A 17,613-nucleotide genomic window follows, 5' to 3' on the forward strand; every position below is an offset into this window, starting at 1 on the left:
TGCCCTCCACTTTTACTCATCTCCTTTCTGTCTTTTGCTTTTGTCTCCTTTTTGTTTCCCTCTGTCTCCCTGCATTGGTTCCTATCCCCCTGCTATATTAGTTTTTTCCTCACTTATTTTGTGAGGAAATGCATGACAGTCGACAAAAGGATGGAATCCCATTATCAGGAAATATGGCAGGTAAAATTTGCATCATATCACAACTGCAGCTTGGAATGACTGCATTGTGGTAATCAACATGTACTCTATTAAAAGCTCTTGTCCATTTCTGTTTAAGCTATAAATATTTGCACTATGTTGTTTGCACAAAACATGTGATTTGAACTCTGGTCTGCCATCAATGGAACCAAAGGTTTCAGGAACTTAAAAAAAAATCTTGAATATCATTTAAAATTGTCTTTTGCTGTTTTATTATTGCTGAATCATTTGTGCAAAGTAGTGAGACCCTGATCAGTAACTGTACATATTGGCAACAGAAATTATGATCATTCTGATGGGTTACATATGTCAAAACATGGTGTCCAAGTAACACTATATAATTCTTACATACATAAAATACTCTGCAACCTTCGTGTTAATATAAAATATATATTTTATACTCCTTGGGATGTTGCAATCAGAACATTTAATTGCCTGCACATTAGTACTAACAAATTGATGCTTATCATATTCTTCGGCTAAAAAGCAAGTGTTTACAATGCATAAAGCAAAATGTGAATTTATTTGTAAAATCTGATCTCTTTTTAAAAAAGAAATAATAAAAGTACACATCTGTGTAACTTTATCTCAACTACTACGTCAGAAGCTGAAGCTTAAAAAGATGTAATTTATGAGGTACTGTATCGCAAAATATATCTTGAAGTGCAGAACAAAAGATTTTCTACTTATGCTATTCGTACTTGGGTTGGAGTTTTTTTTAATGTTCAGCTTCTAAAACAGAAGTTAGGCACATAATTATAAAACAAGCACTTTGCATTCTGTGATCTGTGAATCACTTAGACATAGTAAGTTTAAACTATAAGCATAAATGAGAATTCCAATATTTAAAAAACAGTATTACCATATTTGACATTTTTAATTCAAAAATAAATACAAATACTACAAAAGGGGAGCAGCAATTAGGATGGGAACAGTAAAGAGTTAATTTTGTTGTAAAGGTTTCAAGTACTACTGGTTAAGAAAAGGCACATCAACGTACTGAGATACATTTAAATTGAGCCTCTTTAGAACTATTTTGATGTTTGAGATTTTTTTGTGTTGATCTGACAGGGATCTATTGAAAGAATGTTTTTCATCAAAAGGACTAAATAAAATGTTAAATGTGGGTACTAACCAATGATGCCAACCCACAGTTCAAGTGTATGCAAATCATTTCTCTCCTCCATCCCATTTATTTGGGGCGCGGAGGTGCTAGCGGGAGAAAGAAAATCTAGGATAATACTTCGCAAAACTCAACGAAACCTCTCCAGAGAATGGGAAAGATTCAAAGAAGTAAAAGCAAAGGAGGAGAAAATAATCTGGAATAAATCAACCTTCAAATGCATTCTTAAAATAGACAAACAATGATGCTACTTAAAATCTAACCTCTAGGGACTGTAAGCATGTGAGCAATCTTGGATTATAGGTTCACTTTTTTTTTAATGCGGCCATTAAAAGGTATTCCATTTTCAGTGAACAGTTCAAACTACAGTTATTGATTTGCCTAGTTCTGTGTGACTAAATTAGTGGTGTAGAGGTAAGAAACACTTTCCGCTTGCAGTTGAAACGTTTGATCTGCTATATGCTCTCCTTGCATTTGCTGTGAAGCTCGGTTCACAGAGATTGTTTGAGGTGATGGTTCTGGAATATGTGCAGATCGACTTCGTTGGAGGTGCTGAGCTGCTTCCTGGTTCAAATGAACTGCCTGAGTGGCCTCCTGCCCAAGACTAATAGGCTGCGATCTCCCCTGTGCTATCTGCAGTTGTTGAGCTTGCCCCTGGAGGTGCTCCATTGCCTCTTTTGTCAATGTGATCACATGCATCTGTTCTGGCTGTCCTGTACCTTCCTGGTTTTCCACCATGCCAATGGCCTGGATGTGATCTGTTTGCCCAGGCTGAGCTACCAGAGTCAAATTCTGCACATGCTCTCCTTGCTGAGTCAGCAAAGCCAAGTTTGAGGCCTGGTCCTCAGGGAGACTCTGCGATCCCTCTGCTGAAATAATGCTGATGCTCTGTCTGTGATTGGGCATGAAATTAATGTTATGAACATCATTGGTCACCACCAGCTGTATCTGTTGTTCACCAGCAGTACGAAGCTGGTACTGCTGCAGCTGCAAGATGGTCTTCACCTCCTCCGTACCCCCATCACCTGGAACATTAATTATCCCATGGGCTTTCCTCTCCTTGCTGTGAATCTTCATATGGGACCTAAGGTTGTCAGCACGAGTGAATCGCTGATTACAAGTTGGACATACAAAGGGCTTGTTTCCAGTGTGCATGGCATCATGACGTCTTTTTGCACTAGGGTCAGCAAAGCATTTTCCACAGATACTGCAGGAAAAGGGTTTTTCTCCCCTAGAATACATTAAATATTGTACATTCATTTCCAGATATAAAATTTGAAAAGTAACATTATTTCTTTTTAAGTGAGGATAACAATATTTTCCCAATCAAAAAGCACTTTTTCGGACTGGAGGAATTATACAGTGGGGTCCCCCCCCAGGGATTGGTAATATGACCACTGCTCTTTTTGATATATATTAATGACCTGGACTTGGGTATACAGGGCATAATTTCAAAGTTTGCAAATGACACGAAACTCTGAAAAGTAGTAAATAGTGAGAAGGATAGTGGCAGGCTTCAGGAGGACATAGGCAGACTGGTTAAATGGGCAGACATGTGGTAGATGAAATTTAACGCAGAGACGAATAAAATGATGCATTCTGGAAGAATGAGGAGAGGCAATATAAACTACATGGTATAATTTTAAAGGAATAGAGAGACCTGGGGGCGTACATACAGAAATGCTTGAAAGTGGCAGGACAAGTTGATAAGGCTGTTAACTGCCCCTTCCGATAAGGCCTCTGGCCGCCTGAAAGCGGCAGCCAGGGGACGGTGCGGAATGGCCGCCAACTCTCCACAGAGGGGCCGCCATTTTAAATATTGCCCTTCCTCAGTGTCGCAGCGGTGTAGGGGACCGCTCCCCCGTTTTCCCGCCGCAGCGTGCAAGTGCCGATCCCTTCCCGAAATTGCTCCGTGGGAAATATCCCTCTTGCGGAATTGCCCCGCGGGAGCGGTGCTGCCGCCGATTGGTGCCCGACAGCTTTTTCTGTCGGTGCACTTCTTGTTGGTCAGCGGCACAGCCGCCCTTAAAGGGGAGGTGGCGCTGGCGGCGACGCCATTTTATTTTTTATTGTCTGCCGACTGCCAGGTTGACCCGACAATTATGCCCCCGGGTTTTAAAAACGGAGGGTGCGCTCCGTTTCGGGTGGTGTGCAATTTCGGCCCCATAGAGTACAAAAGCAAAGGAAGTTACGCTAAAATTTATAAATCGCTGGTTAGGCCTCAGATGGAGGAGTAGTGCATCCAATTCTGGGCACCACACTGTAAGAAGGATGCCAAGGCCTTGTAGAAGGTGCAGACGAGATTTAGTACAATGTCAGACAGGAAGCAAAGAGTAGGAGTAAATGGGTACTTTTCGGAATGGCAGGCAGTGACTAGTGGGGTACCGCAAGGTTCTGTGCTGGGGCCCCAGCTGTTTACACTGTACATTAATGATTTAGACGAGGGGATTAAATGTAGTATCTCCAAATTTGCGGATGACACTAAGTTGGGTGGCAGTGTGAGCTGCGAGGAGGATGCTATGAGGCTACAGAGTGACTTGGATAGGTTAGGTGAGTGGGCAAATGCGTGGCAGATGAAGTATAATGTGGATAAATGTGAGGTTATCCACTTTGGTGGTAAAAACAGAGAGACAGACTATTATCTGAATGGTGACAGATTAGGAAAAGGGAAGGTGCAACGAGACCTGGGTGTCATGGTACATCAGTCATTGAAGGTTGGCATGCAGGTACAGCAGGCGGTTAAGAAAGCAAATGGCATGTTGGCCTTCATAGCGAGGGGATTTGAGTACAAGGGAGGGAGGTGTTGCTACAGTTGTACAGGGCCTTGGTGAGGCCACACCTGGAGTATTGTGTACAGTTTTGGTCTCCTAACTTGAGGAAGGACATTCTTGCTATTGAGGGAGTGCAGCGAAGGTTCACCAGACTGATTCCCGGGATGGCGGGACTGACATATCAAGAAAGACTGGATCAACTGGGCTTGTATTCACTGGAGTTCAGAAGAGTGAGAGGGGACCTCATAGAAACGTTTAAAATTCTGACGGGTTTGGACAGGTTGGATGCAGGAAGAATGTTCCCAATGTTGGGGAAGTCCAGAACCAGCGGTCACAGTCTAAGGATAAGGGGTAAGCCATTTAGGACCGAGATAAGGAGAAACTTCTTCACCCAGAGAGTGGTGAACCTGTGGAATTCTCTACCACAGAAAGTAGTTGAGGCCAATTCACTAAATATATTCAAAAGGGAGTTAGATGAAGTCCTTACTACTCGGGGGATCAAGGGGTATGGCGTGAAAGCAGGAAGTGGGTATTGAAGTTTCATGTTCAGCCATGAACTCATTGAATGGCGGTGCAGGCTAGAAGGGCTGAATGGCCTGCTCCTGCACCTATTTTCTATGTTTCTATGATACCAGGGATGAAGGATTTCAGTTACATCCAGAGACTAGAGAAGCTGGGGTTGTTCTCCTTAGAGCAGGGGCGGTTAAGGGGAGATTTAATGGAGGTGTTCAAAATTATGAAGAGTTTTCATAACTGTTTCGAGTGGCAGAAGGATCGGTAACCGGAGCTTTAAGGTAATTGCCAAAGAACCAGAGGAGAGATGAGAATTTTTTATGCAGCATGTTATGATGATCTGGAAGGCACTGCCTGAAAAGATGGTAGAAGTAGATTCAATAATCATTTTCAAAAGTGAATTGGACAGGCTGGGGTTGGTTTCTTTGGAACAGAGGAGACTGGGGGGAGATTTAATTGAGGAGTATAAAATTATGAGGGGCCTAGATAGAGTGGTTAGGTCAATAACCAGGGGGAACAGATTTAAAGTAATTGATAGAATTGATCGAAGGGTAGTGGGGGGGTCTGGAAATAACTGCCTGAAAGAGTGATAGAGACAGAAACCCTCATCGCATTTAAAAAGTACTTGAAGTGCCATAACCTACAGGGCCATGGATCAAGAGCTAGAAAGCGGGATTAAGCTGGATTGCTCTTTTACGGCCGGCACATACACAATAGGTTGAATGGCTTCCTTCTGTGCTGTAAATGTCAATGATTCTATGAATGGTGGGGAAATAGAGTTGAGATGCAGATGAGCCATAATCGAATTGAACTGCAGCGCACACGCGATGGCTAAAGGGGTTATTCTGTTCTTTATCCCTCAACCAACACCATCAAAAACAGATTCGTTGGTCATTTACTGCACTGCTATTTGTGGGATCTTGCTGTGTGCCAATTGGCTGCTGCGTTTCTCCACGTTACACCAGTGACTACACTTCAAAAGGATTCCATGGCTGTAAAGCAATTTGGGATGTCCCGAGATCGTGAAAGGTGCTATATAAATGAAAGTTATTTCTTTTATCTACAAAACTCCTCTTTCCTCACCAGATAAAGCTATAATCACACCTCCAGTTATTTTTTTTAATATAGTCAATGGGTTAGTTCACCAAAATTATGTTATTTTATATTCAAATCAATACGAGCAATGTAAGACACATTATATACCTGTGGATTCTTATGTGGGTCTGCAGGGTATTCTTTGCAGTGAAACATTTACCACAAATCTCACATGTAAATGGTTTCTCACCTGAAAAAACAAATGTAAGTGAACATTATTGCCATAGTTGGTTACCTTTACTATATATCTTTTTTCTGACAGAGGTTGCCCCTAAAATGTTAACCCATGTTTGATGTTTTCTGTGCATTTCTAGCATTTGCAGTTTGTTTCAGGAGTTCCAGTTCTTGCCTTTTGCTCTCAACAGTATCTTTAAAATATTTTTTATGCTTATCAAAACAGTGGTACTGGTAGCAGGGAATGATATCTTTCCACATAGTGTTAGCATCAAGCAGTTCTAGTTTAGTACAGCATGGGGTACATGTGGAGTAAAGCTTCTTCTACAGTCATAAGACAGCAAGAATTATTTTATAACCACTTGTTTAACTTGCTGGCTTCTTTGCTAGTTTGTTATTCGTTGCTCACCGAATCCTAAAGAGGTGTCTTTGCTTACATACTCTTCCCACACCTTCCAACTATCAACACATATTCAACCTCATATTCTTCTCCAAGGTTCTTGACCAACAAAACTGACAGGGGATCCCTCAGCACGCCCCAAAATATAGAGCAATTATGAAATGTAATCATCTCTGGCCAGTTAATGGATTGATTGTCGTATAGATTTGTAACAGAAACTAGTAGCTTGGCAATGGAACAATGAGAACAAGGATGTAATTCCCATTTTATATTTACTTTCAACTTTTGGACTACACTAAAGAATACCTTAGTCAGAATAAATCATGGGGCCGAAATTTCCCCCCGCTGGAAATGAAGTGCGTATGTTTTCACCTCCGTGGTGGATGAAGTGGCCGCTTGAGCGAAATTCCACTCTTTGACTTTATTTTTTCGGTGGACTGGAAGTTGCTCATAATGGGGACAGTTGTGCAGTGGTGAGCACACTTGAGGGGCGGATGTTGGGGACGTGCGGAGTGTCCGCCACTGTCAGTCATCAGCTTAGCGCTGATGACCTCATCATGGCGCCGCATCATCACGGCTCTCCCCTGCACTTCAAGGGGAGATCGATGCAATTTTTAAAATTCAGTCCACTGAGCCACCAGGGAGGGATTCTGTCAGGCCAGCAGTCTAGCACCCAAGAGCGGGTGCCAGGCTGCCTGTTGGCTGCCCGGCTGAACCCGGGGCATAATTGTCCGCCCGACATGGCAGTCGTCCGACAAAAAAAAAACATGTGGCAGCGGCAGTGGGTCCCCCCCCTTTAATAGGAGCCACAGCGCCATTTTAGAAGGCCACAGGCTCACTGGAGTGTCTCAAAAAAGCAGCTTTTGGCACCGCCTGGTGGGAGGAAGATTTTCTTGGCGGAATTTCAACATCGGTGGGGGGGGGGGGAATATTGGCGGTGCGCACTCTGATGACACACTTAGGACGACTTGGCAGCAGCGAAGCGGTGGGGAGAGGGGGCGGGAAGCGGGTCACCACCGGGATACCGCAGGAGCGGAATTTTGATAATGGCGGCCATTACACGAGAAATCGGCGCCCATTGCACTCGGCAGCGTGACCGCCGATTTCTGGTGTTATCAGACCTTAGGGGAAGGGGCAATTTCGGCCCAATGTGTTTGTTTTGTCAATGGTAATGAAACTGTGCTACAATTCTGTGGTGAATTAAGATAACTTTGGGCATAAAAAATGCAATTGATACTGCCACACTGCCCTCCCTGGACATCCCTTTAGTCTCATCTGTGACGTAGACTATTGAGCATATTTTTATTTGCATACTAGCTCCTCAGTGAAGGATGGAGTTACCCTCAAGGTAGCAGATATCCTGCAGTTTAAAGAATACCTCAGTCAGAGTAAATCACGTATTCATTTTGGATCAGAACACGTTTTTGACAATATTTATGCAAACAACACGGATTTGCTCCAATGATGAAGCATCCCAAGGCTTTTTGGTGCGATATTTACTAATAGCAACGATTTATCTCACACTAACAATCGATTATTGTCGAGGTGAAAGGGACATGTACAGCTTCTGGTTATTCCAGCAAGTTCTGTCGCAGTGTGTTAAATCATTTCCCCCATTAGTATGGGGCATAGATCTATCCTGTCAAACACTGCTTTTTCTATTACACTATGAATACCCTTATGGGTCGAGAACTCTGACGCTGTATCTTTGGAATAGAATCATAGAAACTTCCAGCACAGGAGGTCACTCAGCCTGTCATGCCTATGCAGGCTCTTTGAAAGAGCAGTCATGCTTAGTTCCACACCTCTGCTCTTTGTCCACAACCCTGTAAGTGCATCATCCTCAAGTACCTGTCCAACTCACATTTAAAATTATTTATGGAACCAGCTTCCACCACCTTTTCAGGTAGAGTATTCGAGATCCTGACAACTTGATCATTTGCCAATGATTTTGAATCTATGACCTCTGATTATTGATCCACTCACCAGAAGGAATAATTTTTCTCTATCTACTCTATCAAAACCTTTCAACATCTTGATAACCTCTATTAGGTCACCTCTTAACCTTCTCTGTTCCAAGAAGAACAGTCCTAACTCTTTCAACCTCTCCTCATAACTGAAGTCCTTCATCTCTGGTAACATCCTGGTAAACCTCCTCTGTAACCTTTCTAAGGCCTTTATATCTTTCCTGGTGTGGTGCCCAGAATTGTCCACAATACTCCAGCTGTTTTATAAAGTTCTAGCATGATCTCTTTGCTTTTATATTCTATTCCTGTTTTTAAACCCAAATAACACATACGCCTTTTTAACCATCATATCAACTTGTCCTGTCACCTTTACAGATTTGTGTATATGAACGCCAAGGCCTCTCTGCTCATCTATATTTATCAAAATTGTGCCATTTATAGTATACTGTCTTTCCATAGTAGGCCTCCCAAAGTGCATCACTTCACACTTCTCTGTATTGAACTCTATCTGTTATGCTTCTGCCTGTGACCACAACAAACCACGCTAGGTACAGGTATTGTAAATAAGCACAACAGATTTTATTAAGTAGTTTACTTCCAGTACAAATAAATAATACTTAACAAGGCGATAGTCGATAGTCTGTTCCTTAAAACCTCAACGGTAGCCCACTGAGTTAACCACGGTGCTGTCTCTTGCTGTGTTCTGTTGACCATAGTCCTCCTCCAGTCTTCTTCTGTGTTAGCACTGCCTCCAGAGTTCAATAGATGTTACTTTATACCCTTTTCCTCCCATTCAAATGCTGTGAGAATCTGCAGCTGTTCTAGCCTTACAATAGATCATTCTAAGTCTACTGCCTTTGACTTTCTATGTTATCTCTCTTTCTCCTTTGAGAACTTTCACACAGAATTAATTACTGAGCTTGGCTTTACAAAATTATGATAAGAAATAGTACGTGCGGCATACCTTTATCTTACCGATTAATATTTTGGCCTTGATCATTCTAGTTCTAAATGAAGCTGTTTCAGCTATTACAAAAAATAGTTAGAATAATGGCTCTCCCATCATGCTTTACTTAAAAATGGTTAACATAAGCTTACACACATTTTAGTTAATTTTATCATATAACAGTTAAACAAAAGCATTATTGAAACACTATCCCAACATGCAGGTAAGTTTTATCTTACAAGGAGTAGGCCATTCGGCCCCTCGAGCCTGCTCTGCCATTCAATAAGATCATGGCTGATCTTCTACCTCAACTCCACTTTCCTGCACTATCCCCATATCCCTTGATTCCCTTAATATTCAAAAATCTAGCGATCTCCGTCTTGTGGTGTGAAGGTGGTTTGGAGAGAAACTTCCAACTGAGACCAAGATGTCTGTTTGCTGTTTTCTTCTTGAGTTTATTCTTGACAACTGTCACCTAATGGAGAAGTCTACACAGCTGCAGGTGTCTTGTGGACCTCTTCTTTCTCATGTGATGGAGAACATGTTTTACAGAGTTTTCCAGTAGAACGAGAGTTTCCTCTGAGATGAAGGGCTCAGGCTACATTTCTTTTTCAACACAGCCTTTCTTCTTGGAGTGGATTTCTCAACAACCGAAGAGACCACTTCAGCAAATTTGTCTGGGGATTGAGGGAGAACTCGTCATGACCTTGAAACCGCTTTGCGTCTTGCACTGTTGGAGTTGAATGGTAACGGTCTTGCTTCTTCTGAACATGCAGCAGCCTTCTCTGGCTTCTCTGCCTTTTTCATGGCCTACAGCTCTCGTCGCCTCTCATTGACTTGCCTTTTCTTCTGGGCAGACATTGCAGCTCTTTGTATTCTTTTGGCTTCTTTCCACTTGTTAGCTTGTGCATGTCTTTCTCTGCGTGCGCGCTTTCGTGAAAGCCTTCAGATCCTGATGCTTTCTGCCTCTCTCTATATCTTTGTGACCGTTCTCTGCCAAGCTCCCAGTCCCCCTCTTTTAGTGCTTCACTTCTCTCCGTTCTCCAAAGTTTACAGCGTAACTGATCCATCTGTAGTTGCAGTTTGTTCTTCTCTGGTTTCGTCTTCACGTTGTCGGTAATCCTTCTGTCTTTCAGCACGTGTCTTCCTGAGCTTTATTACTTCTTCTTCAGTTGGTGCTGCACCTCCTGCAGATGCCACATCCTTCCTCTTCTGGAGATTCAATTGTTTCAGTCTCTAGTGTAAAGAAAAGGGGAAAAAAAGGGAAAATATTAAATGCCATTTTCTTTTAAAAAATGTAACCAAAATTCCTAAAATCGCATTCTTTGCAAGAAAGCTTTCACATATGCAACGTCCGTTATGTGGGCGCAATGACGATCATGTCCTAATCAACAAACGTTACGGACAGCAAACTAAACAGAGAATGGACATGAATTTAACATGACTAAAATGAAACATTAAATCACGGTTTGTGGCTCAATATGCATCAGTGACAATGAAAATAAATAAAGCAAGCCCCTAATAAGAGAGCAAGAAAAGGTGCTATATGACACTTTCGTCACGGAAGATACGACGATTTATATGTCCACAGTGACGATCGTATTATAGGAACATAGGAAATAGGAACAGGAGGAAGCCATACGGCCCCTCGAGCCTGCTCCGTCATTCAATAAAATCATGGCTGATCTGATCATGGGCTCAGCTCCACTTCCCCGCCCGCTCCCCATAACCCCTTATTGTTTTAAGAAAGTGTCTATTTCTGTCTTAAATTTATTCAATGTCCCAGCTTTCACAGCTCTCTGAGGCAGCAAATTCCACAGATTTACAAACCTCAGAGAAGAAATTTCTCCTTATCTCTGTTTTAAATGTGCGTCCCCTTATTCTAAGATCATGCCCTCTAGTTCTAGTTTCCCCCATCAGTGGAAACATCCTCTCTGCATCCACCTTGTCATTGGGCAATTTCAAACTATAAACATTGGAACCAGTCCAAAATATTAAATATCAAGATAACAATCTATCTATATTCCTTAAATCACTCACAATGAGTAATCGATATAAAATTTAATCTGGGAAAAACACAAAAACTGCTCCTAGTAAACATCACGGAGGACGCAACAGAATGCATAATCAAGGGAAGAGACACAACACAAAATCATTAAAATGTGAAGACTCACAAATTTTGCCATATATACTGAGAAGAGTATCTTACCTTTTGAGATGATGCTGGATTGATGGCTGGAAGAAATAGTTTGATTTTGTGGATTTCGAAGACAGAACAAAATGCTTGCAACGATCGTCATGGCAGCGAGTTGTGGACACTTAGGGGTCAACTTTCATCAAGGCCTCCGCCCGCCCAAGTGCCGCCGATGGCTGCCGAGGTACCGGACGGTACTTTGGGTGGGATATTCACGGCCGAGGTCCCTCGACGGTTGGCGGGTGGCAAACGGACGACAGCGGGCGGAGGGTCTCATTCTCGGTGGCAGAGGCGCTTGCCGCCCAAGTGCCGCCGAGGATGGAGTCGGGCCCACGGACCTGAAAAAAATATCACCAATAAATAAATAAAGACGACCTTTGGGGACGCCATGCAGGTAAGTCGCTGTTGAAATAAAAAAAATGTTCACTTATTTTTTTCAGGTTCTTCAGACTTACCGTCAGAGACAGACCAGCCTGCAGCCAGCGCTCCAGCCCCGTTCTGCAGCCGAGTCCCGCCTGCAGGGATCTGGGAGCTCGGCAGGCGGGAGGGCAGTTGCGCCACTCAGCCGTCCGTTGACATCAGCGGGTGGTTCCCGGCGGCTCTCTCCTCCCGCCCGCTTCAGGTCACCTCCAAAGTGGCACTGGGCGGATCTTCAGGAGGAATGTCGGCGGGAGTGGGCAGCCGCAGGCGACGGGCTGATGAATTTCGGCCCCTAAGACGTCATCCAATGAGAGCCTCCCCGCACATGATTCGGATTACCCGCGATTACAGTTTAGAGCTAGCACAGGTTTTTCAGTTTTAATCACCGATTTATAGCAAATCACGTCAAGAATTTCAAAGAAAAGTCAAATTACTATGTCAAAAACGTTCGTGATGCCCAGGACACCAGGTAAAAATTTTGTATGCAAAATGAAATTATTCAAAACCCATTGCATTTATCGGAGTAAAATTTCCTTCAACATAATGACCAGGTATAGGCCCAAAATTTCCCCAAAGAAAAAAAAATGCCCGTAACTTACCTGGACGCTTGTTTTTTTTTTAGGCCCCTCAGCGCTGAAAAATTAAAGTAGTATTTTCTCCACCATATGCGCACCCTCTGGTGCCGGTGCTATCGGATTCGACTCTGCAGGGCGGAGCCGCCAATGTGCACTGAAACGGCACAGCACATGCGAGGAAAAAAAAAATTCTAACCCACTGCGCATGTGCGGTGCGCATGCACACAAGTGTAATTTTTTTATCTGATCGCACTGTGCATGCGCTAAAAAAAAAAGGTACCATCTGCACATGCGCAGAGCAAAGTATAAAAAACACAGCACATGTGGGAACTGTGTGGATCACCATTGAGAATCCATTGGTAGCAGAAGTAGTTTCGCAGGTAGGAAATACAGCTTCGATCACGAGATGGCTGCAATGGAAGAGCGCAGAGAAGGCGAAAGGGGAAACCGTAAGGGTGAAGAGATTTTGTGCACGTGAAATTGAGCGCCTGGTAGACTTAATCGAGAGTGGATGGGGAGTTCTTGAGAACAAGGGAAGCTTTGGAAAAAGTAAGCTTAAACCGTCTGCACTCAGAAGTTTGGGACTAGGTCACAGTCGAGTTCAATGGAATGTCAATGACCCCGAGAACCGGTGCGTAGCTGAAAAAGTGGCAGGACCTCGGACAAGCAGTGACTTTAAGATAAACTTACATTTGTTTGGGCTTTAAAATACATGTATATTTATGCACTGCAATAACATCTGTAAATGTGATTCTGAGAACTTAGGACAGCTTATGGGGATGAGCGGGGAGAACATTTAGCAATCTCGATTGCTCCTGGAAGCTGTTGGTGGGGTGAGGGCAGAGTTGGGAGACTTTCGGGACGGTGGGACGTGGTTGCATTGGCAATGGGGGACTCACCCAGGCTGTCAATGCGAGGAGCACTTTCCACTCTACACCAAATTCAAGGGTTGATCCTGAGGATGAGGTTGATGATGAAGAGGTACCCGGGCATTCCGCCATTACACATTTTGCGCTGTCCCTGTCATAGCCCAGCATCATTTCCTCACGCCGGAAATGGAACAGACTACACCTGGGGGTACAGGGTGCAAGGAAGTAGAAGTCTGCAACTACGGGCACACGTAGGGATGGCGGCATCTACTGGGGCAGGATTGGCGCACAGCGCTAATGAAGAGGATAGAATAATTGTTTTTGGTTGATTTCGTTGATTGTTTGTAAAGTTTGCCACGGCTCTGAATAAAGTTTTGAAGATTTAAACATAAGTAAAGTCATGCTAATCACAACTGTGCTGTACAAATGTTTAATAAACATTTTAATTTTGGACTTTTAACCTGACTCCTGCACTTCGTTTTTTAATGCTGCACTAATAAATATTGCAGGATAACCAGACAGAAAATGTAAAAAGTGCATCACCCTTGCAACCTATTGGTTTAATGACACAGGGGCAGGTTCCAGTACGAAGGTGTTCATGGATCTTACCTTGTTCTAAGTCACTGATGCATGCAACGATGTACCATGGTGCATATGTCAGTGACCATCACCCAGTCTGGATCCATGAACAACTTAGTCTTATTGTCCACCTAAGCACTCCAACACACCCAAACTCCAGTTAAACATTCAAGATTTGTGGTGGGAATATTTAATAAACATAAGGTCACTCCCACCACTCCCTTGAAACATAAAATTTCTGGTGGCAACATTTAATATAAGTTATATATTTTCCACTTAGGCACTCCAACATTCCATAAAAACCTAAAATATTTGTGATGTGATTATGTTTTTTTTAATTTAAAGTTCCGCCTTTACTGCTGCTTGCCTTGGAGCCTGGAGTGTTTGCACTGTCCTTTGTGTGCAGACCTTCGGCCTGGGGTAGCAGCGGGGCTTGTGGGAAGAGGACCTTCAGCCAGGAACTAGCAAGGACTCCAGTCGACGTCGAGGAGAGTGGGGAGAAGGCTGCACTGGATCCCAGAGGAAGAGGAGGAGGATTTTTATGCTGATTATGCATTTTTGGAACTTTTTTATGTTTTCCTTGGACTTTTTGGATTATTTTGGGCCGTGAGGACATCTATGGAAAAAGGTAAGGATTTAACATTTTTTTTTGCCAACATTCTTTTTTCATTGCAGGATCATCAGTATGGTTGAGTTTTTTGAATTTTATATTTATGCCTGTTAATATAGTTTAAATTTTGTCTTAAACTGTAAGGTAAGTTACAATGTAGACTAAATGAAAGTCCCTTCGGCCAGGGATAGCAGCAGGCCAGTGCGGATTCTCTAACTGCAAGTAAGGGTTTTTCTTAGTGTTTCTAAGGTCTGTGCGCTGGTTTAAAACATTTTTTAGGTGGGGAAACATAACATTTAATTTGGCGCCTTATGGCACTGGTAGTAGGCGCCGGTGCCCCAACATTGGGGAAGGTTTGGAGTAAGATTTGGCGTCAAAAAATCCACTGAAAAAACGGCGCCCAGTGATGGGCAAAGTTGGACCCCATAGTACTTCCATACAGAAACTAACAAAAATCAAGAAGACTTTTGTAATGCTTGCTGCCAACCCTGATAATGGTCGTTACGCCTGTGGACACCACCAGTAACAACTGTTACCTTTTTTTAGTTAGTATCCTGTCATTCAAATGTCACATAGCCATATCAAATGCACTGTGATCACATTGTTTATCAATGAAATAGCCTGTTTTTTTGTATCTTCCAAACATTTATTGACATTCAATTGTAGGTCATGAATGAGTATCACATTTTGCTGTCCATTTTTTTTTTTAAAACATTGAGTCAAATTCATTAATCATGAAAAGGATTGTGGATTGCTGGGCTTCATGTTATCTTTATTATATCTATCATATGCATGGTATAAGAATAGAAAACTTTGATGCAAAATATAATCCAACATTTATTTTATCTCAATTATAAACTTAACCCATGAAATCGCTTCAGTCTTGAAAAAACAGACATATACTCAACGACTTAGCATCCACAGCCTTCTGGAGTAGAGAATTCCAAAGTTTCACCATCCTCTGAGTGAAGAGGTTTCTCCTCATTTCAGTCCTAAATGGCCGACCTCTTATTCTGAGACTGTGACCCCTGTCTCTAGACTCCACAACCCGGAGGAAACATCCTCCCTGCATCTACCCTGTCAAGTCCTGTAAGAATTTTGTATGTTTCAATGAGATCACTTCTCATTCTTCTCAACTCTAGAGAATATAGACCTAGTCTACTCAATCTCTCCTCATAGGACAATTCACCCATCCCAGGAATCAGTCTGCTGAACATTCGTTGCACTCCCTAAATGGCAAGTACATCCTTCCTTAGGTAAAGAGACCCAAACTGTACACAATACTTCAGGGATGGGCTCACTAGGGCCTTATATAATTGCAGTAAGACATCTTTACTCTTGTACTCAAATCCTCTTGTAATAAAGGCCAACATACCATTTGCTTTCTTAAGTGCTTGCTGTATCTGCATGTTAGCTTTCAGTGATTCGTGTACAAGGACACCCAGGTCTCTCTGAGCACCAACATTTCCCAATCTCTCACTGTTTAAAAAACACTGTCTTTCTAATTTTTCCAAGCAAAGTGGATAACTTCACATTTCTCCACATTATATTCCATATTCCATGTTCTGCCCGCTCACTTAGCCTGTCTATATACCCTTGAAGTCTCTTTACATCCTCCTCACAACTTACATTCCCACCTAGCTTTGCATCAATAGCAAACTTGGATATATTACATTTGGTCCCTTCATCCAAATCATTGATATAGATTGTGAATAGCTGAGGCTCAAGCACCGATCTTTGTGGCACCCCACTAGTTACAGCCTGCCAACCTGAAAATGACCCATTTATTCCTACTGTTTTATGTCCGTTAACCAATCTTCAATTCATACTAGTATATTACCCCCAATCCCAGGAGCCCTAATTTTGTTTAAAAACCTCATGTGGTATCTTACTGAATGCCTTCTGAAATACACCACATCCACTGGTTCCCCCATATCTATTCTGCTAATCACAATTTCAAAAAACACTAACAGATTTGTCAAACGTGATTTCCCCTTCATAAATCCGTGTTGACTCTGCCCAATCCTATTATTATTTTCTATGTGCCCTGTTACCACATCCTTAATGATATAGTCTAGCATTTTCTCGACTACTGATGTCAGGCTATCTGGTCTGTCATTCCCTGTTTTCTCTCTCCCTTCTTTCCTAAATAGCGGGGTCACATTTGCTGCCTTCCAATCCATGGCAACCTTTCTAGAACCTATGGAATTTTGGAAGATGACAATCAATGCATCCACTATCTCTTTAGCCACCTCTTTCAAAACCCTGGGATGTAGGCCATCAGTCCCACTAATTTCCCCAGTACTTTTTTTTTTACTAATACTAACTTCTTTCAGTTCCTCATTCTCGCTAGACCCTTTGTTCTCCACTATATAAATGCAAGTCTTTCTAATTCCAGAAGGTTTTTTGCGTCTTTTTCCGTAAAGATAGACACAAAGTATTTGTTTAATTTCTCTGCCATTTCCTTATTCCCCATTATAATTTCTCCTGTCTCAGCCTGTAAGGGACCCACATTTACTTTTGCTAATCTTTTCCTTTTTGCATACCTATAGAAGCTTTTAGTTTGTTTTTATGTCCCTCATATTCTATTTTCCCTTTCTTTCATGGTCCTCCCTTGCTGAATTCTAAAACCCTCCCAGAATTCTAAAACCCTCCCAATCCTCAGGTTTACTGCTCTTTTTGGCAACATTATAAGCCTCTTCCTTTGATCTAATACAATCTTTAACTTCTCTTGTTAGCCACGGTTGGACCACTTTTCCTGTGGAGTTTTTGTGCCTCAAAGGAATTTATATTTGTTGTAAATTATGTATTAATTCTTTAAATGCTAGCCATTGTTTGTCTACTATCACACCTTTTAATGTAGTTTCCCAATCAACCTTAGCCAACTCGCCCCTCATACCTATGTAGTTTGCTTTGTTTAGATTTAAGACCCTAGTTTCGGATTTAACTAAATCACTTTCAAACTTAATATAAAATTCTATCATATTTAGTGCGTCTTCTCTATCTATTGCTATCCTGTCGATAACGTCCTTCTCCAATTTTAGTGTAATCTTCACATCACTGCTTCCTTTGTGAAGACAGATGCAAAGTATTCATTTAATATTTTAACCATGTCACCTCCCTCTACTTGAAGATTTCCCTTTGGGTCTTTACTAGGCCCAACTTTTTCCCAAACTAAC

General features: G+C 42.3%; 1 protein-coding gene across 2 annotated transcripts in view; it reads right to left on the reverse strand.

The window, feature by feature from the left end:
• Nucleotides 1-386: 386 nt before the first annotated feature.
• The window catches only part of zbtb24 (zinc finger and BTB domain containing 24), a 54,550-nt gene continuing 37,323 nt past the window's right edge, over nucleotides 387-17,613 (reverse strand). For both annotated transcript variants that reach the window (XM_070885668.1, XM_070885670.1), the window contains exons 6-7: nucleotides 5,809-5,890; nucleotides 387-2,552 (exon numbers count right to left, since the gene is read on the reverse strand). In XM_070885668.1, the coding sequence (XP_070741769.1) occupies nucleotides 1,703-2,552; nucleotides 5,809-5,890 (932 nt within the window). In that variant the 3' untranslated portion in view covers nucleotides 387-1,702. The remainder of the gene's footprint in view (nucleotides 2,553-5,808; nucleotides 5,891-17,613) is intronic.

This window comes from Pristiophorus japonicus, chromosome 7 (assembly GCF_044704955.1).
Source record: "Pristiophorus japonicus isolate sPriJap1 chromosome 7, sPriJap1.hap1, whole genome shotgun sequence".
Classification (NCBI taxonomy): domain Eukaryota; kingdom Metazoa; phylum Chordata; class Chondrichthyes; family Pristiophoridae; genus Pristiophorus; species Pristiophorus japonicus.